At 35.1% G+C, this 26,626-nt stretch overlaps 1 protein-coding gene and 1 long non-coding RNA gene across 2 annotated transcripts; both read right to left on the reverse strand.

Moving 5' to 3' along the window:
* Nucleotides 1-4,298: 4,298 nt before the first annotated feature.
* On the reverse strand, nt 4,299-19,678 carry LOC138318766 (uncharacterized). Its single transcript, XM_069261449.1, has 6 exons — nt 19,506-19,678; nt 9,274-9,859; nt 8,647-8,760; nt 8,434-8,508; nt 7,979-8,206; nt 4,299-6,126 (listed from the first exon to the last, which is right to left on the reverse strand). The coding sequence occupies exons 1-6, from the start codon at nt 19,563-19,565 to the stop codon at nt 5,912-5,914; spliced, it is 1,278 nt and encodes a 425-aa protein (XP_069117550.1). The 5' UTR covers nt 19,566-19,678; the 3' UTR covers nt 4,299-5,911.
* Nucleotides 16,939-18,525, reverse strand: LOC138318765 (uncharacterized). The gene is made up of 2 exons (XR_011207917.1): nt 18,013-18,525; nt 16,939-17,183 (listed from the first exon to the last, which is right to left on the reverse strand). It is a non-coding gene; the product is annotated as an uncharacterized lncRNA (long non-coding RNA).
* Nucleotides 19,679-26,626: the final 6,948 nt, after the last annotated feature.

Below are 26,626 nucleotides of genomic sequence, written 5' to 3' on the forward strand. Positions count from 1 at the left end.
AAGCCAACGTGGCCCTAGGATGTAATCATCTTATGCAGTTAATGTCAAGATCCATATGCAGTAATAAACATCAATCTCAAGCTATTACATCGTTGCTTAGTTTTCAACAAAATGTTAAAGTTTTTAATGCTAAATTAAACAAATACTTAACTAGGTCACCGTGATCTATTTTTTTTTAAATATTTCACCAGTTTTCTTAATTGAACTTCACAAAACCAATATTTATATGAAAAAAAAAATTATATCTATTAAAATATTTAGTTAACTTGGACTTAAACAGTGATCCTTCTGTAAAGATAACTGATTCTAGATGCTTCCATAATAAGCAAATTCAAAAGAAACTAGATTTGATCGCGATCAAAACACGGGATTTTCACCTATGTAATGATATAAGTAATGTTAACGAACAGACGATTGCTTGAACGAACGGATGATTTCACTCAATATTAATCAGAAAGCGCACTTACGAAAGTAATCTGGTCCAAACGAAAAACAGATTTAGAGGGATCCCCCTTTGGACAGAAGATTTCATAGAGAGGTAAATATTCAAGGTACATCAGTTAATGGTTAATGTGTGGGTCGGGCAATACATTTGTAAATTTTACATAGCACCGGTTTTGCTTAAACATCCGGTGTCACACGTGACAGATCTGCCACACACATAAAAGGTTTTAAACCTGTCAGTTATTGGGTTTCTGCATTACCTTTTTTGTTTGTTTGTTTGACTAAATGTACGTCCTATTAATAGCTAGTTTCACCTAAGGACGGTGTAACGTTGAAAATGGACCTCCGTTGAAAATTGACCTCGAATTCTGTTATCGCCATTCCTAATATAAGCGACCCTTCTGTGCTGGTATTTAAATTATGTAATTACCACGATTTGAATTGAAATTTGGTATTGTTATCATCGTAACAAATACCTCATTTAAATATTTTAGGTGCTTGTATGTTTATTATGGAGAATACGGCACTACAAAACTTTCATTTTCTATAGTCAGTTTGTCCGTCCGTGTAGATATGTTACACTGAGGTAACGTAGTAAATAAAAAGGAATTGTTGTTATCAAGTTTGTACTATGTGGTGTTCACTTCCTAGTACCAGTGGATAGTACGTGTTACAAAACTATAATTATGGGATATTATTAATTTGTTTCTTAATGATCTTACGTTTGTCAGGTATTCAGTAATTGTTAATTTATCCTGCAACTGTCCCACATACTGACTGATAACTACTGCCGGATAAACTTCTGCTTTATCCGTCAATACGATATGCTTTATCCGTCAATACGATCACGTGAATTTGTTCCATATCTGTCGGCACTTTTTCTAACTTGACCCAGAACTTGAACCTTCCGGTGAATGAAACGTCATTGTGTCCCGCTAAAACGTGACGTCACATTCACCGAAATGACGTCATTTTTACGATATCGAAAATCTCGTATGGCGGTGCCGTCTTTTTCTTGGCTCATGACAAAGGTATGTATTGCTAAGTAATTCTTTAATGGGTATTTATTGTTATTTGAGTATTTTCCTTTCCTTTCAGTGATATATCACACTGAATAGAATTATGGTGACTGTTTGTGAATGCGCTTATTTATTTCCCACGGCAGTAAAAAGGAGTGCACTCTCATTCGGTTAAGTGAATGAATCTTTACCTCCGCATCAAAGAATTGTCTCGCTTCGAGCGAAACAAAGTAAGGAACTGTCAATTTGCTTTCGTTTTGAATGCCATAATGGTTGCAGGATAAACAGAATACACGGTTAGTATCTTACAATACAAGGTTTATTTTGGTGCTCGACACGGAAAGCCGAGATGACTCGGCAAAGCCTCGTCATCTCGGCTTTCCTAAGTCTCGCACCAAAATAAACCTTGTATTGTAAGATACTAACCGTGTATTCTCTATATATACATGTATTTATTCCCTGCAATACAGGAATACGTGTATTATATATAGATCTGCGTATGAATCAGTTATGTTGAGTTCTGCGTATGCTTGTGTTGTGTTGCTTTGTGGTTGTGTGTTTTTGTGTTGTGTGTTGTTTGTTGTGTGTTGTTGTTGTGTGATCTTGTGTTGTTCGTTGTTATGTTGTGTGTTGTGTTGTTATGTGTGGTTGTGTAATGTTATTGTGTTGTGTGTTATTGGTGTGTTGTTGTATGCTGTGTGGCTGTGTTTTTGTTGTGTTGTTGTGTTGTATGATGTGCTGTTGTGTGATGTTTTGATGTGTGATTTTGTGTTGTGTTATGTTGTGTAATGTTGTGTAATGTTGTGTCGTCGCGTGTTGTGTTGTTATGTGTGGTTGTTTAATGTTATTGTGTTGTGTGTTATTGATGTGTTGTGTGTTGTTATATGCTGTACGGCTGTGTTTTGTGTTGTGTTGTGTTGTTGTATGTTGTGTTGTGTTGATTGTTGCTGTTCCGTGTTTATGTAATGTGTTGTTGTGTGATTTTTTTGTGATGTGTTGTTGCGTTATGTTGTATGATGTTGTGTTGTTGTTAGGTGTTGTGTTGTTGTGTATTGTTCTGTTGTTGTTGTTAGGTGGTGTTGTATTGTTGTTGTGTTGTGTGTTGTGGTTGTGGTGTTGTGTTGTGTTGTTGTGTGATGTTTTGCTATGTGATTTTGTGTTGTGTTATGTTGTGTGATGTTGTGTTTTGTGATGTTGTCGTGTGTTGCGTTGTTGTGTATTATTGGGTTGTGTTGTTTTTGGGTGGTGTTGTATTGTTGTTGCGTGGATGTGTGTTGTGTGTTGTTGTGTGATGTTTTGTTGTGATGTTGTGTCATGATGTTGTGTAATGTTGTCTTGTGTGATGTGTGATGTTGTGTTTAGTGTGATGCGTTGTTGTGTTGTGTGATGTTGTGTTGTGTGGTGTTGTGCTATTTTGTTGTGTTTTGTTGTGTGATGTGATGTGTTGTTTTGTGGTGTTGTGTTGTGTAGTGTTGTTGTGTTGTTGGTGTGTTGATGTGTTGTGTGATGCTGTTTGGTTTCGTGGTGTTTTGGTGTCGTGTTGTATTGTTGTGTTAAAACGAATTCTTATGGGGTCACTTTTCAACGGGTCGGTGTAAAAAGTGCGTTTAAAGTTCTGTTTTCAACGGTTTTCGGGGACATTTTTCAACGTTGAAAAATGACCCGCGGTCAATTTACAACAGAGGTCCATTTTCAACGTTACACCGGCCGCTGGTTGGCTGGCTAATTATAAATTTCAAAATTAAAAATGTTTTCTGTTTTCACTTTGAATCATATGACCTTGAAATTAGTCATTTTCTGTGTCTGAGATTATGCTTTTTAACATCCAATTTAAAACATTTCTCTTTGAAATTTCAGAAATTACGGTAAAATTTACGTTAAAGAATGAACGAAATGCCATATTCAGAGGGCTATATTTCCGCCATTTTCAAGTTCATTACTTTGAAATTAAAACTCTGTACAGAGAATATGCCAGTGTCTATATTTACAAAAAATAAAACACCTTACAATAAATAATAAAGGCGCTACGATCTCAGAAATTACGTAAAAAATAAGAAAATGGAACAATTTGACATAATTGGAGAGGTATATTTCCGCTATTTTTCTATATAGCCCCTTTAGAATCCATAACTTTTGAAGACAAACCTTCATTACAACATAGGCGTGAAAAGACAAATAAAAATAAAAATTTAGATTTTTGATGTCTTATATCTCCGCCATTTTGAATCATATGACCTTGTAATTGGTCATTTTATGTGCTTGAGAGCATGTTCTTTCATATGCGCCCTTCAAAACATTTCTATGGTAAAGTTTATTTTTGACCTCTGTTTGACCTCTTTTGACCCTCTACCGAACTCTTGACCTAGACATAATCTCTCATAATATGTAGTAAGAAAAAACGTACAATATCGCGATCTACCTAAATAACGAAATGCACACGTTGAACAGCGTACGGTTATGAAGTTATGAACGTTTAGAGTTTGGTCGAAAAAAGTTGTTTTTTACGTCTGTGACCTTGACCTTGAACATTTTTGTAAATAATCGAACGTACATTTCAAGATCTTATGTACGTTCATAACGTGTCCAAAGTTGAGCGTCGTACCTTAGTCCGTTAGTGAGATATCCTGCTAACAAGATTTGTGGAAATAAGAAAAAAAAGAAAAATAATAAGAAAAAACATAACAATAACAATAGGGATTTCCATACGTAAATGGAAATCCCTAAAAACAGAACAATAACAAAAGGGATTTCCATCCGTAAATGGAAATCCCTAACTATGACAAATAGCACAAGTCATATGCAAACCATTAACATAATTTCTAACTCAACACGAAACAATTTTATCTTGCTTTGTCAGCTTTATATGTCTCTGTTCAAAACAGGTAAAATGTTACAAGACGATTACAACAAACTACATGGACTATATAGTCCACCAGCAGTCTCTATCACATGTTACCATCAACAAAAACAACTAATGGCGAAAACACCGATGTACTGTATAACATAAATGTTTGTGGAAACTTTCTTTCGTGGTTTTAAGCTTCAAAAATACTATAGAAAACTCCACTATTAGTCTATGGGATAGCGGCCTAATGAAGTGTAAACCAAATTTCGTTGATTTCAGTAGAACATCAACTACGAAAACGACGAATGCGTCTTCACATACTTGGATAAATATCGTTATAGTGATATTTTAAGTACAACATATCATAACTACTTCACAATGCATAGTATTTCTGTTATCAGAATACAGGAATAAATCGTGATCAAGTCGTCGTTGTATCAAATACGCTATACATTTGTACCAACGTGTACATAATTACAAAATGCTTGGTACACAGACTAAATTAAAAACAAAAATCAGTAATAATCAGAATGAGGAAAAACGGTATAAAGCTAGTATATTGATAATCCGAAATAAAAGGCCAAAATAAGTAATAATCAGACAAATACTTTTACACTGGGAATGCTTATTATTCGGAGGTAGCTGCTTAATATATCATGTAAACAATGTACTCCTATAATGATTTATCGTAATCTCAATTACAACGTGGTCACGACGAAATGAGTTTTAGGACTAGTCTATTACATATTAAGGAGCCGTTCTAAAACTAGTCTTCCTCTTTTTTATGAGTTTCATTTACGTGGCAAGAAAACATATTTTATTCTTTTAAAGATGACATACAGAATTTATATCATACAATTATCGACCTATGTTCAGGTGGATACGGTGCGTTATCAACCTTAGGAATTGCTTGATTTTCTAAATCATCGTATACACATGAAAACCCCCACCAATAATTGTTTTATTATACGACATTTTAAATAGTAACAACCTTCAAAACGACTTACCTAAAATTGTAATATTTTTCCAAGAATATTTTATTCAAATTCATATATAAAAATATCCAAAATCGTCTTGCTTATTTCTTTTTGTTTTAGTATGTGCGGCTGATATAATCGGAAGGTGGAACCACTGGATCAGCTGCCTGTCTGGCATTCTTGTATTTTTTCTGTTAAAGTTTGCAGTTGATAATTGTTGGTCGCAGTGAACTTATTGCCCTCTATCATATGTTGCAGTAACGTCACAATATATTGTCTTCATGTCATGGCATTTGGAAAGTCTCTCTAGATATATTTGGGTATGACTCAACGCCAAATACAATACGACGTCACATCTAATAGGAGATTCCCTCGATCTATTTTTGATAAAGATAACTGGACTTGAGGGACGGAATCTGGACTAAGTTTAGTAACCGGGCGTGCTTTTCGGTGTTGATTTAGAGGTTAATATTGCATTTGATGGAGAATTCTAAGAATGGTATTGGTCAATACAAAAACAGGAAAAACACCAGTCAGTTGATAAATGTACATATTCACTTTTCACACTTTTGACAATATTTACGTGACTGTAGTACATAACCACCTAACTCACTCACACCTAAAATTCAGAAGTATCTTGAAATCAGTTTAGCTATATTTTCCACTGCTGTGTTATTTATGTCACACCTGTATATTCCGCCTTCGCTACTGAACACCATATCAATGATGGCGCCCAGCTGCCGTAACTCACTTCCGGTGATTCGGAGGCTTGTTGGAGTCAATGACGACAGATTCTCCTTATTGGTGTGATGAAACACGATCACAAACACATCTCTATTGGCTGTAACAAAAGTAGTAAAAGTTAATATAATATTACTAACAAAAGTAGTAAAAGTTTATATAATATAACTAACAAAAGTACTAAAAGTTTATATAATATTACTAACAAAAGTAGTAAAAGTTTATATAATATAATTAACGTACTAAAAGTTTATTTAATATAATTAACAAAAGTAGTAAAAGTTTATATAATATAATTAACAAAAGTAGTAAAAGTTTACATAATATAACTAACAAAAGTAGTAAAAGTTTACATAATATAACTAACAAAAGTAGTTTAATTGAATTGGCATTTGGTGTGTATAAAATGTCATTACAAAAACTGGATTGATTTCATGTAAAGGTTAAAAAATGGTTTGAGAAATTTACAGAATACATCTTCATGATAACAAAAAGTTAAGACAGAGAAAAGTGTACTCTGTGACACAATCATTAACAAGCACAGTGACAAAAAATGGTTTAGTCGCAATCGTTAATATGATCAGGATAAATGTCCATACGTGTATTAAAAGAAAACACTACACGGTTACTATGAACATTAATTTATTAAATTTACAAGTGTATATGTATTGGTTAAAGATGATCCACCGCTGACAAATGGTATTTTTTCACTATTAAAAATAGGAACAGACGATTTAGTATTTTTCTTCAGTTACAAAAGTTACTTACTTTAATTTTACTTCAAGTTAAAAATATGAAAAATAATTAATTGCATCCCGGAAAAGTTCCATGGCACTACATCCTATATGGAATGAAGTACTGATTGCGCATGCACCAAAGGCGTGATAAATTATGTTACATTATTTTTGTGTTAATTAGGCATGTATATACAAGATTAAACACCAATTATTGTTCAAATGATGAATATCATTTATGCTCTGTCAGCGGTGAAGCATCTTTAAAGTCAAGGGGATAACGTCAAGGGGATAACTTAAGTTTCATGTCCCTTATCGTTTTTTAACTTTTCTCATCGTTATGCGTTGTATTTTATTTACAATTACATAGCTTATCAGAGCCGATGTCTACATCCACTACCATTAACCCCTCATTTCTCCAAATGTGTTCTACAATGTCATGTGTAAGTTATATGCTATCTAGAACCCTGTTTAAACACGTGTTTTGTATACCAATATATCGTCATTTGCACGAAAAGATAAAAAAGAACGCGATATTTTGTAAAATAGAGTCAGCACAAACAAGATCTCCTTGTACCTACTATAGGCGATTGTGTTATAGTTATTTGGTGACAGATATATGTTCCGAACCATGTAGACTTTATAAACTGCAATGTATTTTGCAAATAATTAACAAACAACACACCAACTTGCGACTCACCAGTAATAACATTAAGATGTGTTCAAGTTGATATTCATGTATAAGCATACAAAATATCCTTAGCTTAAACAGGGTCAAAACCCTTAATTAATATTTCAACACAATCTGATTAAAATACAGAGCGTTTAATATTCTCACTTTGTTTCATAGAGGATATGACAACATCCCATCAGGGGTCACGTTCTGGTGACTTTTGTGCCCACCCCCCCCCCCCCCCCTGAACTTCATCCCCGCTGAGCTACATCAACTGAAAACAAGATTTCATCCCACCCCACATATACATTTGGTTATGTTGTGTTGTTTGGGCGAGATGACTACATGAAAATGATTCTGACAATTCTTGCAAACTAGTTCGTCCCCTAAGCCTTACTTCCAAGATTCTGGAAGTAGCGACTTGATTGGTCACCAGAACATCACACCTACTGGGATGTTGATAAAGGGATCCTTTATCAAACGGTGATAATACAGATCTGGAATTTCACACATTTTACTGATTAAAAAACACCGATGATACAGACCTTTGATGCCTGTGAGTGCGTCTTTAATGTTTGTGCCTACCCTGGACATATCCAGACACAACACGGCCATCATCCCTCTCGGGATATCTGCCGACGTCTGGCACGGAGTCACGGTTAGACGTATGTCCTGCCGATCCAGTGTGTTCTTCAGCTGTTCAGTCAGTTCACGGGTCACCATCTCCACCATAGTCTTACCCATTCCACTGCGTTCGCTGCGTATACCCAGAACTAAATGGTTGAAAAGAAAACATCCCAATACGTTATAATTGGGAAAATGTATGTTGCTAGCATTTCTCGTTGGATCCAATCAATGAATGTCGTTTGAATTTTATAGTTTGTTGTGAAATCACGGAGTGTTTCTTTTGAAAGTTTCAATCCACAATCCTTAATGTATACTAATGTCTAATTTGTTATAGTTCAATGATAGCAGAATAATCGTCAGCATATATTCCTACCTATATCCCTTTTCTTTTGTTGTTTTGCTTCCTCAAGTTCCATACAAAGTTGACGAAATTCTTCATCTTTTGAATCTGTAATAAAAATAATAAAATATAGTCGATTTGATTTGATTTACTTCTTTTTTGTAATTGTTTGATTGGTATTAAAACAAAATCACTGTCTACAAGTGAAATGAAAGAAACAATTCGATTGATTATGTAAATACCTACTCATATCGCTTTGCAACGTTTTGATCTGATCCAGTAATTTTTTGTTTTCAAGTTTGCTCGACTTTTCATCAGCTAGCTCCATCTTGACCTGATATAATTCCTCATCTTTTGCAGCTGCATGAATAAAACATGTCTTATGTTAAATGTTAAGTTAAGGTTCTTTGTCTCAAAAGTATGGTGCATGGGAAATGTTTTTTTTTATTTTTATTATTTTTTTTTAATATTTAATTTTGAAACAATATTCAGATGATTCAGAGGAACATCGCTATCCCTAATACAAATCGTCCTCGATATTCCAGAGGTCACTATTACTATTGTAATATTCATCCTGGACAATGTCATAGTAAAACTGAAGAAAACTGAAGGCAGTTCAGGAGACAAAAACTGTTTAATCACAAGCCAACACATCACAAAGTTTGTGAGATCAACTTCTAAGCCAGATAATGTACCGCTATTCGATTTTGTTGATTTACATCAAAGGACCAAACTATCTCTCATTTTTTGTCGCACACAAAACCTCTAGTTTTGCTATCACATAGTCTAGTTCAGGTGGGTATATTACGCAGTTAGAATTAGTCCTATTGATAATATCGTATTGTTACAATCAGTAAATTCAATCTTACATACTCAACTCTATCTGTTTCCGAAACAAATCATCTCGTTTGTTTAACTTTTCCTGAGCAAGTTGATCAGTTAGGTCGGCAATTTGCGCAGTCATGTTTTCTTCCGTAGTTTTCCACTGTGCTGAGCGCACTTTTATATCCCCCTGAATGTCTAGTGAATCATGACAGCCAAAAATAGCTTGTGACAATTTGGATTGCAATTGTTCATTTTCAGACTTCAGTTTTTTGACGTTTTCGAGTGTTTGGGTATGGTCTTGACCAAGTGCTGCCAATTTTCTCTGGAATAATTCATTTTCCTCTTTCAGGTGAGTAATTTTTGATTTTAATTTCAATTCTTTGTCTTTCATCTCGTCATAGTTTTTTTTGAACACGTCTTCTTTGACTTCAATAATTAGCTGTAACCCCTTTACAGTCGGAATTCCGTCTACATATGTTTCCAAATTATGTCTTTCATTCTTATTCCTACACTTTGGGCACAAACCAAGGAGAATGTTTCGCTTCCATTTTTCGCACCAGTGTAAAACGTTGTCTAAGGAATTGATGGCCTTTTCCACACCAGCGACATTGCTCTTCCCTTCCCTTTTCATACTCTAGAAGAACAAAATAAATTAAAAAACTAGATTTGATCGCGATCAAAACTCGGGATTTCTACCTATGTAATGATATAAGTAATGTTACCGAACAGACGATTGCTTGAACGAACGGACGATCTCACTCAATATTAATCAGAAAGCGTTTCTTACGAAAGTAGTCTGGTCCAACCGAAAAACAGATTTAGGGGAATCCCCTTTTGGGCACAAACATTTCATAGGTAGGTGAATATATCGGAGCCTGCTGATTGGATATATTCAGGGTACATCAGTTAATGGTCAATTTGTGAGTCGAGCAATACATGAAGATGTATCATTTGTAAAGAATTTTGACGTGAATTTGTTTGGTTGGTTTCAAAACTGCCGGGTATTTTAATCATCCGGTGTCACATGTGACAGCGCTGCCCCACACATAAAAGGTTTTAAACCTGTCAGTTATTGGGTTTGTGCATTACCTTATTTGTTTGTTTGTTTGTTTGATTAAAGTATTCATGTTGGGTATAGGTAACAACCAGCTAAATGAAAAAAAGACCTTCGAAACGGCCCTTGTGTATACCTTCGAAATGTTTGTTTTTTGATTAAAGTATTCAAGTTGGGTATAGGTAACAACCAGCTAAATGAAAAAAAAAGACCTTCGAAACGGCCCTTGTGTATACCTTCGAAATGCTTGTTTGTTTGATTAAAGTATTCAAGTTGGGTATAGGTAACAACCAGCTAAATGAAAAAAAAAGACCTTCGAAACGGCCCTTGTGTATACCTTCGAAATGCTTGTTTGTTTGATTAAAGTATTCAAGTTGGGTATAGGTAACAACCAGCTAAATGAAAAAAAGACCTTCGAAACGGCCCTTGTGTATACCTTCGAAATGTTTGTTTGTTTGATTAAAGTATTCAAGTTGGGTATAGGTAACAACCAGGTAAATGAAAAAAAGACCTTCGAAACGGCCCTTGTGATTTTAACCCGGTCGCTGATTGGCTGACTAAATATGAATTTCAAAAGTAATAATGTTTTCTGACAGGTAATTATTCCTTGATAACCATGATATGAATTTGGAAATTCAGATTGAGATTTAGGTTCAAAATAATGAATAGGTAAAAACATTAAAATTTCAGGATTGTTTAAGTGCAAAATGCGCCTGGTTTCAATAAGGCTACCCTGGTTGGTGTTTGAGCTGAAGGATCCAAACTTTTTTTCTATCTTTTATATGAGAACCTAGACTTTGATTATAGAACACAATAGCCAACTAATATTTCTTTGTTTTAATAATACATCACAAAACTTTAATAAACTTTAACACTGTGGTCTATGTACAATTATTTTGAAGACAAACGTTCATACAACATAGGTACGAAAAATCAACACTGTACATACAGGTTTAAAGGCGCTGAAACAACTGCCGCAAGGACAAATAAAAAATAAAAATTTTATCTCCGCCATTTTGAATCATATGCCCTTGACATTGGTCATTATATGTTTCTGAGAGCATGCTCTTTAACATCCAATTCAAAACATTTCTGTTTGAAAATTCATAAATAACGGCGAAACTTGCGTTAAAAAATGAACGAAAGGCCATATTCGGAGGGCTATATTTCCACCATTTGCAAATTTATGACTTTGAAATTAAAACCCTGTACAGACAAAATGCCAAAGTTTACATTTGCAAAAAATCAACACCCTACATTAAATGGTAAAGGCCCTACGAGCTCACAAATTACGGAAAAAAATAAGGAACTGGAACAAATTGCCATATTTGGAGAGCTATATTTCCGACATTTTTCAATATAACCCCTTGAAATTCATAATTTTTGAAAACAAAAGTGACACAAGTACGAAAAATCAAGACTGTACATACAGGTTTAAAGGCGCTGAAACATCTCGCGCAAGGACAAATAAAAACTAAAATTTCCATTTTTAATGTCCTATGTCTCCGCCATTTTGAATCATATGACCTTGAAATTGGTCATCTTATGTACATGAGAGCATGCTCTGTCATATGCGCCCTTCAAAACTTTTCTGTGACAAATTCCTTTTTTGACCATTGCTTGACCCCGTTGTTACTCTTGACCTTGACATAATCTCTGATAACATGGCATGAGAAAATCACGCGCAATGTCAGGATCTGTCTGAATAACTAAACGTGGACGATGTACAGCGTACAGTTATGAAGTTATGAGTAGTTTTTTACGTCTGTGACCTTGACCTTGAACGTTATCGTACAAAAGCGAACGTACGTTTCAAGCACTCATGTACGTACATAACGTGTCCAAATTTGAGCGTCGTACCTTGTTCCGTTCGTGAGAAAAAGTGTTTCGTGGAAATAATAAGAATAATTAACTTACATTATATATAATAATAATAATAGAGAGCGCAGCGAACGGGCCAAAGGCCCGTTCGCGAAGCGAACTCTTGTGATAGAGGTGTCTCAGTAACGTTATTCTATGTAAATCATCCAATATATGTAGAGTTGGAAAACTTTCTCAAAAACCGGAAACAGGAAGTCAACACAACATCCAGCATCGTAGCATCGCGCAAGACAGTATCCAAAGTCACACTCTCGTGATTACAAAATCACACTCTCGCGTGATTACAAACAAGTAACGCTTGGAAAATTTCAAAATGAAAACATTAGTGAAAGATTAACCTTCCAATTTATTCTTACCTGAATCTAACAATTACATTTTGTCCTGAATATTAACTTAAAAGCCGTTTTACGTGAGCAGTTGCTTCGGAATTTTCCGCCTGACAACGGAGAATGACCTTGAGATATAATTTGTAGCCGCAGTCACGTATTTTTGCAGAAAGTGAAAGTAGAAGTATATCCTATGTTCAATATTGTTTTTCTTGTCATAAACTCAATGCCAGTAATTCAGCAAAGCTATTATTAATGATTGATAATTCTATATATGGTTTCTAGCAGTACAGTTAGTCTACACACAATAAGCAATAAAAACAAAATACATGTCAATATCGATAAGACTGATGGGTCAGGGGAGATTACTCTTTCGCCGTTGGAAATCCTTTATTTAGATCTACCTGGCATATTTCTATTTAGTTACACATTTTAAAAAACAACAAACGAAAGAATGGATCAACTGCTGCGCTCTCAGATAGGCTTTGCCTAAAATTATATTAAAAAATATTGTAAGAGGTATCTTCATAATTTCAATTGTTCTGAAATCAGAACGATTTTTTTTGTGGAGAAAATCGACTTTTTGTGTCCCTATTTCCCTGATGCAAATATACACTTTTGTCATACTTGGAAGGTCTTTATCACTACGGTGTTTATTCCCGTAGGAAACAAGCGTTCTGACGCCCTTCGCGGATTAAGTTCATTTTACGAATTTAAAGTCTACAAAAGAAGCGGAACAATATCAAGAAACAATGCATTTTCAGCTCTAATATCGACATTAGTCGGGCACAGAACTCGATACCAGATAATAAAAATTTCCTGTAATAGTTGCAATAGGAAAATATTACGATATCTTGATTTCTTTCGTTTTATTCAATTTCTAAATTTGATGACTTGATCATGAACATTCCAGTGACATCACTTTTAGTAGGAGTGAATGAAACGGCAGTCAGCCCAGCCAAACAGTGACGTCACAATCACCGGAATGACGTCGCTTACATATTTCCCACAGTAGTAAAAAGGAGTACCTTTGCACACACTCATTCGGTTTAGTGAATGCATCTTTTCTTGATCATCAAAGAAGCATTCGCTTTGAGCGAAATCGTGTAAATAACAGGCAATTTGCTTTCGTTTTGAATACCATCTTCTGTATGTATAATGGAAAAGTTACAGGATAAAACAGAATACACGTGCACTATCTTACAATACAAGTTCTTTTTGGTGTCGACAAAAAAAGTAAAGAAAGTAATTCATGTCAAGTGTAATGTATATTGATGAAGATTTGAGTGAGTAATGATCATTGAAATTCTCAGTAGACCAATGGTATACATACAGTATACATAGGCCTAATACTGAAGAGCACACACGTGTGTATATATATTATCCGTGTGATTACAGTTCGCGATTGTATTTATTGTTATGTAAACATATGGTTATTTACATATACTTCCCATATGTTATCTTAATAAATGCACTATAGTATGTTCATATGTTTATTTTATTTTTTTATTGTACATTTTTGTATAAAATATTTGCCTATATTTTCGGAGAGCATAGGTTCTTTTTGAGAAATATGTGGCCCCGTAAGGAACCGTTTGCCCTGAAAAGGGCAGTTTGTGGTGGCCCTGAAAAGGACCGTTTTTACAGGGGACTAATGGAATTGTTTAAACCTGTTTTAATGTTACGAGATCGTTCATTTTTGGTCACTGCGGGGATTGAGGCGACTGTCTGGCGTACTTCAGAGTGTTCTTCCTTGTCAGGTGTACGCCATCCACGAAATCCCCTCTGCCTAGTCGCCTCAATTCCCGCAGTCACCAAAAATGGATATTGGCATGGGGTGCTGCTCATAAACAGAGGCTAAAGTGGAGTTGATATTTTCAACTAAATTGTTGTACGCCCTCGCCGACATACCACGCGGTTTGTATCTATAAAAGATACTACCTATATTTATGTATGATAACCTCGGGAGGGTTTGGTATAGCCATAATTTCAGAAATCAAATTACTCAAATTAGTTTTTGAAACTTGTGAAGCAGAAAAAGGAACTTATATCTTCTACGAATGGAATGCTAACTATTCCAAAAACTGCAGCCATCGTGAAAAAACGGGTACGCGAAAACGTGTGCGTGGAAATCGAACAGAATCGCACAGTCCGGCTAAACAGAAAAAAATGTCCTAGCGAAATCTTTTGTGCCCGCAGGACGGGATTCAAGACATTTACGGGTTGTGTTTCTCCTAAACAGTTAGACTTTAAACGATACGTTTGCGAAATTAACAGTTGGAAATTTTACGATATGTTTGCGAAATCTTGATGTATACTATCGTGTGCCCGCAGGACGGGATTCAAGATGTTGTAACAGTTTAAATTCGTTTACCTTCTAATACTTTTCAAATGAATTACACGTATGTATGTGTCAGTAAAAATCATTCAATAAATAAAATATGTAAGTTCAGTAATAAAAAGTGTTAAATAAACGTAATATTTGTAAGCTTCCCGAAATTAAAATTTACGATACGCTAGCGAAATCTTGGTTGCCCGAAGGACGGGATTCAACATACTAAAAGTTAAAGTGAATAGTCGGGCAAATTTAGCACAGTTCTAAATATAAATTCGCCAAACTCTTTGAAAACGAGGCTGCGTGGAAATGTCAACATGGACATGTGTTTCTCAGTCGTGTCGGTTTCGTTTCGTGTGATAAACCACTAATGCGGTATGCAAATTGTTGTTTTGAGATGATACATTTGATGCAAATGAAGTATTCTTACATTAATGACAATGCTTTGTAATAATTTTTCGATAAAAGCATCTTGTACATGGAAATCGACACAAATATTCGGCCGATGCAGAGATGGGGCCCCGGCAAGGGGCAATTATTGCAGCATCGCATTCGTCGTATTTTACATCAACCGAATCATGAAGGTTAAATACAAATAATCGTAACATAATTTCCCATTTAAAACCACACGAAAACGTTCCATAGAACGTCCATGCGTGTAGCTGTCAAAGATGTGAAAATAAATTAGCTCATACATAGATATTTTACAAGTACAATATATGTGTTCAGTTATTCGTGTAGTTTTTTGCAAAGATTTAATTAATTATCTATGTCTCTGGTTGTTTTTTTTTTTTTTTTGTAAACAATATTTGAGTTCTGGAGAGAGATGACATGAATGTCCAGCTGGAAGGAAAGAAACTTTTATGATGTATATGTATCGTACAATGTATATATATGTAAACGTACATTCCATGAAGCTGCTATAGAATTACAACTAGGAAATTCTCTCAAACATTGATAATATTTAATTCTTCACATTCATGTAGGCCTATGCTGTGAGAATTAACACATCATATATATTTCCAGAAAACATATAGGCCTACATGTATGTTACTTTCCTTTTCTGTTGTTTCCTGTTCTTTTTTTTTGTGCTCTGGAGAAAAAGATGATTGAGTTGAAGAAAAGTAATTAATTAAGAGAAATGTGTACCACAGTACTTTGTCTGTAGCCGAGGGGTTCTATACTGTTTTAATAGTCCAGTAATTAATAATTAAATTGAAAATTTCAAAATTAAGATGAAATTGTAAATTACATTTTTGAATGAAGTGGTTCCCCTCCTTTGAGAGTACACAGTGTGTATACCCTTTTTGTTTTTAGGAATAATACCTGAATAGGAACCTGAAATAACATGAAAATCAATCAGGTATGTGTGTGTTGGGGGGGGGGTGGGGGGGGGGGGGGTGGGGGGCTAAAAGACAAGAATCATGAGGTTGGGAAGTTGTAACTTGAGTGGGGGGTTGAAATATAGAAGAAATAGCTACAGATAACTGGAAGTGGAATGGTGCTTTATCATTGATCTGGTCATTGGATATTTGGGGTTTACATGGCTTTTTTTTTGTTATTTAGTCTCATTGATTTTGGAGCAACTTTGAATCCATATGGTACTGTATATCTTTCTTTTTTCCATGTGTAGCTATTTCTTCTGTATTTCACCCTCCGCCCAAGTCACAACTTCCCAATAGGTACCACTTTTTTGTTTAGAACTCAAATCAAAGACAGATGTACATAGTACTACATACTACATTTTAGTCTATGTGTTTGTAATCACTGTTACTACAGTATTAATACATAAATGGTCTATGTACAAGTTACACATAGACAATAAATGTGAAATTTGGTTCAGAAAAGAAGATTTGTAACATTTCAGATAACTTGCTATTTTTATGGTTTTATTTATATGTTGAGTCTACTCTCTTGTAAAGTAGAATTTAGAAATCCTAAGACAATGGTATCTATATTGCTATATGTAAAAAAAATCCTTATATTTTAAAAGTAATTGAAAAGCTATCTCACAAGCCCTGACAAACAAATGGGCCGGCATATGGATGCAAGAATTATAATCACTGGATCTAGAGGACTAATATAAACAAATATTTCTACAAAGTTAAACAATGAAAAAGTATTGCATCATAATTTTATTTAATGATTACAGTTGAAAGGAACATTTAATAAATTAATACTGTTTAAATGTTCTGTTCATGATCTTCTAGGTCCATATTGGAAAAGTTTACTTTCAAGAGCACTCATATCAACATTCTTCAGTCTTCATATGATGCTAATTGTATGTATATGTATACATACACTTGTATACAGGTCCAAGGGATGAACTTTCTGTATTCATGTCACTATGCATGCATGGTGCCTGAAAAAAGAACCAACAATTTTTTATATCTGTTGAATATGACAAAAATTGAAATGATCAATTTCAAATATATATAAATGAATAAATGTAGGTTCATTCTACAGGTTTTTTTTTTATTTTAGAGAAAACATTTTATAAGTTGTGAATGTGTCACTGATGCATTTGATAGAATCAAATATTGTTTCAAAAAAGATACAAAATTCATTATCTATAGTTCCAACAAAAATTCAGAATAATTATAAATGATACATGGCTGCAGTACATTTCAACTCTGTAAAGTTTGTCATATACACATGAACCAGGTACAGTTGTAATAAATATACAAACACTATTTATTATTATGACCAGAAATAATACTGTATGTGTCCTCCAAATATATCTAAAGAACAAGCTAAAACCTACATGTACATATGTATATGTGTATATCAGAACATATACAATACAATTTTACCAATTAACCTACAATGTAAATCTTATATACAATGTATGTGTATAACACTACCAGAACATGTACAAAACAAAAATTTACAAATTAAAAATCTATAAATATATACATCAGAACTGTATGTATTTACCGGTAGCATAATATTATAGATTAATTGAAACAAATCTTAGCTTGATAATGCACTAGCGGTTACATTCTAACTGTACATATACAGGGCATTCATTACCCCTAAAGAGGCCCCACGAAAGAACCGCTATTTACCCCAGGGTTACGTTTTACGCGATTGGGGAACAGGTATGAAACATGTGACCATATGTGACCACTCATTTATGAAAAAATACTGCTAGGGACTATTTACATAATGATCAAAATACGAAGACTCACTCACTATCAGCTGAGCAGGGAGTACCGGGTAGTAGGCCTAGGTACGTACAGTAGCGGTCCGGAGCCGCGTGCTCGTTTGAACTGTTCTCTTCACTATAACAAGTTGTATTAACACTCTCCATGCGTCGTAATGTTTACCGAGTCAGTTGTTGGGATTGTCGCTGCTCCATTGCCTTTCCTTTCGCATTTTAGGTGAGTCAGTTGGTTGTTTTGGCGGAAACCTTTTGGTTCAAAACTACGGTAGCCATGCTTTGTTTACTACGGACAGTGGTGGATGTTGCGCATGCGTTAAGGTTGAACTGCACTTATAGCCGGTCGGGAGGACTTTTAGGATTCCCATAGATATTATTATTTTCTTCGCATGTACAGCGATTTTGACGGAAAGTTTTATTTTTCTTATTCATAAGAAATTATACCGGATATATTAATACCATTTTTACCGATTTTACAGTCACTTGCCCGACTATTCGCTTTAATCTTTCAAATAAAACGTATTAAATAAAGCAAGGATTTATAAGTTCTCATATACGTCCTTGAATAAAGTCAAAGTCACCTCGTCAATAAAATAGTGAATTACATCAACATATAAAGGACCCTGAGTAGAACCACGTCCACGTTCGTAGGGTCTGGAAACATATTCGTGTATTGAGTATGGCCGAGAGTTCTACACCGACTATAATGATGTTTATACAACAATATGGCTTAGACAAACAGTATCGAGACCCTATGCACTCGTATACACGCGTGTACAGGCGTGTGTGAGTCGTCGATCTGTTGTCGGTAGTAAACCTGACCAGTCGCCGATCTCTTAACATTAAAACAGGTATAAAGTCTTCATTTTTATTCCAATCTTAATGAAATTTTGTACATAGATGCATTAGAGTATGACAAATAGCATATCTTCTGTTGTCGTTAGGTTTTAAAACACTTTCGATGTTACAATGTGTTGTCGTTATAGTCTACCGTCACGGCAAACCTCTTGTCACTCGATCTATCGTTGACCAGCGGCCGATTTCAGAATATTCAAATCGCTCTAATTCCTTCATATTTGCACCAATCTTCATAAAACTTAGTATAAATATTCTTTTTAATGTACTGAATAACATATCTAGTGTTGTCACCAACTTTTCCTTGTATTTAACGTGTTGTCGTTTGTTGTCGTTATTACATTTAAGTGTGACCGCGAACCAATATTTTCCTTCGCCCTAATATTGTTGACAAAATTCTAATAGACAAAGTTCTATTTATGAACTGAAACTGCAATGATAATTATGTAGTGTAGTGAGAGGGCTTTGGGAACTTGCTTTTCTCTAACATCTTGGAATTAGTAGTGACAAAACAACACGTCTATTCAGTTCCAAATCTACCGTGAGGGAAAATAACTCTTTATACACAAAAACTAAATTATCTCCCTTCGACTGTACATGTTATACTATAATCCTGTAACACCTTTATATGATATACCGGTATAAATAGGTCAAGAGTTAACTTACCTCTATCATCACCTTCAGATCATTGAACTCCTCAGAGAGATTCCACACAGGGACTTCCATGGTGACAGTTGGGTACCAGTGGTGCTTGGCATTCACAATAATTGTGATTTGTAGCTACTGAGAGCATATGCCCTGTGTTGGTGTCGGGGACTTCTTAGACAACATGGGTTTTCCACTTTCGTTTTACCTTCTGTATATATATATATATAAAGGCATTACGTATAAAGGGAAAACCATTTGAATTTAACACTTATTAACTAAAAAAAACGTTTCTGGAAATGTGATTTTAAAGTCATTGTGTTACGAAAATTCAATTATTTTACCTAATGTAATCACATGGTTTTATTTACAGCATTTGACTTTATCCTTCTTTGCATACAGTTAACTAACGTGGGAAGGGAGGTAACTCTCAAATCTCTCATTGATTTGTCATACACAAAAACTGATGATATTTTATGTTTCATTTTACAAATTATTTTTCAAAACTCATTTCTACTACGATTTCACGTTTTAATTACAAATGATATTTCAAAACGTTAAATTTTTATAAAATATACAAATGTACTATAGTTTGTTTTCGTATCGCTGATGTGCCTGCATCGATATTTTTTTCGTTACCGAGGTCAGTACTACGATGATACGACTCAAAATCGACACGGTATAGAGTTCATTGTCATTTTATTCTAAAAGATCTACCAATATCTGCTTACTATAATAAAGTGGTTTTTAATGAATCCTCCCATTCATAACGGTATCTTTTGGTTAATTGAGTTTTTAAGTCATACCGTTTCGAAGTATGTGTTCTCTAATGAAGTGCCATTGTAATGGATGTAGTGTGTCCCCTAGACTTAAATCTACATTTTATTCGATCAATGAAAAAAAACACAATAGAAAAAATATTTAGAAGGCTAAAGAAGAATTCTCTAGGTTATGTGAAGTTCGCTCGATATACAACATTCGACATTCAACATTAAAAATTTGAATGGCTAATGTCGTACATGTATGTCGAGCCAACTTCACACAACCCCTGAAAGTACATTATCTACAAATGTATCTAGTTTGATTTTAATGTGCCTTTTTTGTAAATTTACCGGCATTACTTGAATTTAATTATTTTTTTTCATTTTGATTTAAACATATTTTATTGTGTAATTTTTATATACAATGGGATTGGGCACAAGTTTTCCAACTTATATGAAGCCCTCTCCCTACAGAATTATAATCAATTTTATAACAAAGAATACAAAAATGGCAAAATATACATATTTACATATTTACAAGATTTTAGAGAGAGAGAGAGAGAGAGAGAGAGAGAGAGAGAGAGAGAGAGAGAGAGAGAGAGAGAGAGAGAGAGAGAGAGAGAGAGAGAGAGAGAGAGAGAGAGAGAGAGAGAGAGAGAGAGAGAGGAAGAGAGAGTTTATTTAAATAAATGTATATAATTACTTAATTTATTGAAGTGTATGTATTTGTGATCACTCCCGATGCTGACGACTGAAGTTGTACTGATCGCTGTTCTTGTCTCGCTGCTTTACTTAAAGTTCATCACATCCCGTGCCTTGGTATCTTTCTCCTGTCAATCTGTTGCTTTCTTAATTACGTTTCTCTTCGATCGTCAGCATCGGAAGGATATTAAGAAACATTTTTTTTATTACATGTAGTTCATATTATAAATAGGAAACGTAAAGGAGGAGGGAGGGGGGTTAAAACCTATTACATTCAGTAAATATTTTTTTCATGTTGTTGTTATTTGTCTAGCCATCGAAATACATATGTAATAGTGAAAATGCTTATAATGTTTAATTTAATTGTATGGTGTAAACCACAGGGACCTGGCACGAAAAATTTTAACCGATAGTATACATCAAGGATATATAAGTACGTCCTTGTATACATCTAGGCCTATATATTATAGTATCAAGGGTATGAACTCGGCGGTCGGCATTATTTTTCTCTCGGAACGCTTCTCGACTTTACATATAGTGAATACATTATGCAAATTATGTAATGTTGTGCTTGTGCGTAAACTCGAGAAGCGTTCCGAAGAACAAATGAACATGGCGGTGACGGTTAAAGTACAAGTGAGCTACACGATGTTTAAATGGAGTTTCTACAAAGTACGGGTCATGACACCTCCAAAGAAGATTGTGGATGAACACAGTTACATGGGTACTGTTTACCAGCACAAGCGTAGATTTTGTGATTTTGGCTTGGTTTTTGAGGTGCCCATTAGAGCCGGGACAACATTTCGAGCGGACAGCGAAATGTCTACCTAGCATATTTTTCGTAAATTTCCCGATTCATCAAGCCATAACTTCGTCAATACTTGGCCAATTTTGTTCATCAAGCACTCAATGGAAAGATAAATTATTTCTCTTTAAGGTAAGATATCCGTCAATGTTGTATAGAACCCATTTATTAAAATAATCACGTTTTTTTTAAAAATAGGTCCGTTTTTCTCTACTGCCGAGTTCATACCCTTGCTACTATAATATATTTACAATGTATATGTATACTGTTAGTTTAAAAAAAATCATGCCAGGTCCCTTTGTTGTAAACGTATTAATTTCAAAGTTAGTTCTTTTTTGTTACATATACGTGCCTTGAATTTATATGTTCCATAACTGGGCCCAGATAAGGGATTCCTTAAAGTTAAAGATGATCCACTGCCAACCTTTGGTGCATGCGCTATCAGTACATCATTCCATATAGGATATAGTGCCATGATTTTTTTCAGGATGCAATTAATTATATTTGATATTTTTTAACTTGAAATAAAATAAGAAGCTCAAACATTTCAACGATGGTAATGGTGTAAAATAAGTAATTTTTGTAACTGAAGAAAAATACTAAGTCGTCTGCTGCTGATAGTGAATAAATACCATTTATCCCATAACTATATATGCATGTTTCACAATGGAAAACCGATGTGATAAATCCCATAGCAGTTGGTTATCGTTTATGTTTACACACCCCAGTGTGTAAACACCTACGGCGCCTCTGATTGGTCAACACAAAGATCTCTTGATTCCGATTGGCTCTCAACTTCGGGCTACTTTTCACAGCGCGTTTTATTTTAAATATCATTGTATTCACTGTTTAACAGGTAGTTACTTATTCAAAGTAGTAAACAATAGAATAATGTCTCTCTATTTATGCACTATATTTTATGGCGGGAAGTTACCACTACGCACTGTATGGTGGTAAGTTTCCCTGAATGAAGACGAGAAAATGGTCACCACGGTATAAATATAGAGTTAAAGTTATGGGATAAATAAGTTCCCCAACGCGTGACTGTTGTTTATCATGTTTATCTAAACTCTCGTTAGTTAATCTTCAAATTTTTAAAAGACACTACCTAAAGCTCGTGTCTTTTCAAAATTTGAAAATTAACTAACTCGAGTTTGATAAACATGATAAACAACAGTCATTTGTTGAGGAACCTCTATTTGTCAGCGGTGGAGCATCTTTAACCTTACTTTTTAAATATATCATTTATAAATGGTATTTTTTCACTATTAAAAACAGGAGCAGACGATTTAGTATTTTTCTTCAGTTACAAAAGTTACTTTCTTTACACCATTACCACCATTGAAAAGTTTGAGCTTCTAATTTTACTTCAAGTTAAAAATATGAAAAATAATTAATTGCATCCCGAAAAAAATCCGTACCACTATATCCTACATGTATATGGAATGAACTACTGAATGCGCATGTACCAAAGGCAAACTAAATTATTTTATATTATTTTTTGTGTTAATTAGACTTATGTATACACGATTAAACACTAATTATTGTTCAAATAATGAATATCATTTATGCTCTGTCGGCGGTGGAGCATCTTTAAAATAATATATACAGTATATAAGGTAGAGTGAAAAAAAGTATATATGGTTGGGTGTTGAATGAATCTCCTCCTGTGTGAGAACACTTAATGTTATGTAATATTATGGTTTTTTTTTAATAAAATTTGATTTGAATCTAAAATATATATATATATTTGAGAATCATTCAAATGGACAGAAAAAAAACATGTATGATGCCTCATTAACGTTAGCTACAACACCAAATTGATGCACTGTAAAATTCTTGTTTTTATGACTGACGTATGCTTAGAAAGAAACATATCTGCAGAAATCACTTTACAATTACTAATAACACTGTACAAATGTGAAAAGAAATGGTAGTCCACAACGTGGCTTCATGGTCTGACCATATGTACTCATTTCACAAAAGTTAAACTGTAGATGTAATTAAAATGATATTTGGCAGTACTTCCTAAAATCATTTTCAGCTCTTATTTTTACTTGTAAAAGCAAAATCATATGCATTGTAAGTGTTACAATTCTCAACATGTTCGTAATTCGTCTTGGTTCGGGAGTATGAATAATACGGCACACATTATTGACCTTAAATTATCAGCACCAATATATTCTAGAGAGACAAATTACAGCTGTATTGTGCAATCTCAAAAAACATTGTTAATGATGCTTAGAACCTTGTCAAAACTAATTGATTCATAACTTCAAACTTCAGAAAAGGGATATCAATCAAATCACGGTCATTCAAATGCTTGAAGAGCTTGAGGCACTGTTATAACTCACGTCTGCATGAAAAAAATCATGAGCTGTCTCCCTTATCATGAGACTACATTTTGAAAAGAGGATACTGCATATCGTCCCAAATATGACAAACGCATGTGATCGGGGATTGGGTATTGAATTAGCTAATACATAATCTTCTAAAAATGAAAACATAAATAAACAAGAGGCCCAAAGGGCCTTAACGGTCATCTGACTACCTTGACAATAGTAAAATTAATTATATATGGTGTCACTTTGTCAGGATCATGTCAGGATCATTTTCAATTTCTTTCAACAAATTTTATTTCAAACAAGAGGCCCAAGGGCCTTTAAGTATAGGAAATTAATTAGATATAGTGTCATGGTAGTCATCTTCGATTTGGGATCAACCAGAGATGTAACAATACTTTGTCTGGACCATGTCAGGATCATTTCATGCAAGTTTCAGCCAAATCCCTTCGGTAGAACTTGAGAATAAGTTCAAAATGTGTTTTCAAGATGGCGGCTGTGACGGCCATCTTGGATTTCGGATTGACCCGAAAAATAACAACACTTTGTCTGGACCATGTCAGGATCATTTCATGCAAGTTTCAGCGAAATTGCACCGGTAGAACTTGAGAAGAAGTTTAAAATGTGTTTTCAAGATGGAGACTGTGGCTGCCATCTTGGATTTCAGATCGACCCGAAAAATAACAACACTTTGTCGGGACCATGTCAGGATCATTTCATGCAAGTTTCAGCCAAATCGCACTGGTAGAACTTGAGAAAGTTCAAAATGTGTTTTCAAGATGGCGCCTGTGGCGGCCATCTTGGATTTCGGATCGACCCGAAAAATAACAACACTTTGTCGGGACCATGTCAGGATCATTTCATGCAAGTTTCAGCCAAATCGCCCCGGTAGAACTTGAGAAGAAGTTCAAAATGTGTTTTCAAGATGGCGGCTGTGACGGCCATCTTGGATTTCGGATTGACCCGAAAAATAACAACACTTTGTCTGGACCATGTCAGGATCATTTCATGCAAGTTTCAGCGAAATTGCACCGGTAGAACTTGAGAAGAAGTTCAAAATGTGTTTTCAAGATGGAGACTGTGGCTGCCATCTTGGATTTCAGATCGACCCGAAAAATAACAACACTTTGTCGGGACCATGTCAGGATCATTTCATGCAAGTTTCAGCCAAATCGCACCGGTAGAACTTGAGAAGAAGTTCAAAATGTGTTTTCAAGATGGCGCCTGTGGCGGCCATCTTGGATTTCGGATCGACCCGAAAAATAACAACACTTTGTCGGGACCATGTCAGGATCATTTCATGCAAGTTTCAGCCAAATCGCACCGGTAGAACTTGAGAAGAAGTTCAAAATGTGTTTTCAAGATGGCGGCTGTGGCGGCCATCTTGGATTTCGGATCGACCCGAAAAATAACAACACTTTGTCTGGACCATGTCAGGATCATTTCATGCAAGTTTCAGCGAAATTGCACCGGTAGAACTTGAGAAGAAGTTTAAAATGTGTTTTCAAGATGGAGACTGTGGCTGCCATCTTGGATTTCAGATCGACCCGAAAAATAACAACACTTTGTCGGGACCATGTCAGGATCATTTCATGCAAGTTTCAGCCAAATCGCACTGGTAGAACTTGAGAAAGTTCAAAATGTGTTTTCAAGATGGCGCCTGTGGCGGCCATCTTGGATTTCGGATCGACCCGAATAATAACAACACTTTGTCGGGACCATGTCAGGATCATTTCATGCAAGTTTCAGCCAAATCGCACCGGTAGAACTTGAGAAGAAGTTCAAAATGTGTTTTCAAGATGGCGCCTGTGGCGGCCATCTTGGATTTCGGATCGACCCGAAAAATAACAACACTTTGTCTGGACCATGTCAGGATCATTTCATGCAAGTTTCAGCGAAATCGCACCGGTAGAACTTGAGAAGAAGTTCAAAATGTGTTTTCAAGATGGCGGCTGTGGCGGCCATCTTGGATTTCGGATCGACCAGAAAAATAACAACACTTTGTCGGGACCATGTCAGGATCATTTCATGCAAGTTTCAGCCAAATCGCACCGGTAGAACTTGAGAAGAAATTCAAAATGTGTTTTAAAAATGGCGCCTGTGGCGGCCATCTTGGATTTCGGATCGACCCGAAAAATAACAACACTTTGTCGGGACCATGTCAGGATCATTTCATGCAAGTTTCAGCCAAATCGCACCGGTAGAACTTGAGAAGAAGTTCAAAATGTGTTTTCAAGATGGCGCCTGTGGCGGCCATCTTGGATTTCGGATCGACCCGAAAAATAACAACACTTTGTCGGGACCATGTAGATCATTTCATGCAATTCAGCAATGACGTAAACTGAAAGAAGTTTTCATGGGCTTGATTCATCGCCGAAAACACTTTGTCGGACCATTGTCACGGATCATTTCATGCAAGTTTCAGCCAAAATCGCACCTTATGGTAGAACTTGAGAAGAAGTTCAAAATGTGTTTTCAAGATGGCGGCTGTGGCGGCCATCTTGGATTTCGGATCGACCCGAAAAATAACAA

The sequence above is a fragment of the Argopecten irradians genome, chromosome 3 (genome assembly GCF_041381155.1).
Source record: "Argopecten irradians isolate NY chromosome 3, Ai_NY, whole genome shotgun sequence".
In the NCBI taxonomy this organism is placed as follows: Eukaryota; Metazoa; Mollusca; class Bivalvia; order Pectinida; family Pectinidae; genus Argopecten; species Argopecten irradians.

Excerpts from the sequence above, each read along its gene's own strand:
- LOC138318766 (XM_069261449.1), bottom strand. The coding sequence starts at position 19,565 with ATGGAAGTCCCTGTGTGGAATCTCTCTGAGGAGTTCAATGATCTGAAG. Across the intron at positions 8,761-9,273 it reads TCGGAAACAGATAGAGTTGA|CTGCAAAAGATGAGGAATTA; the intron begins GTATGTAAGATT and ends TTATTCATGCAG. Across the intron at positions 6,127-7,978 it reads CGCACTCACAGGCATCAAAG|CCAATAGAGATGTGTTTGTG; the intron begins GTCTGTATCATC and ends CTTTTGTTACAG.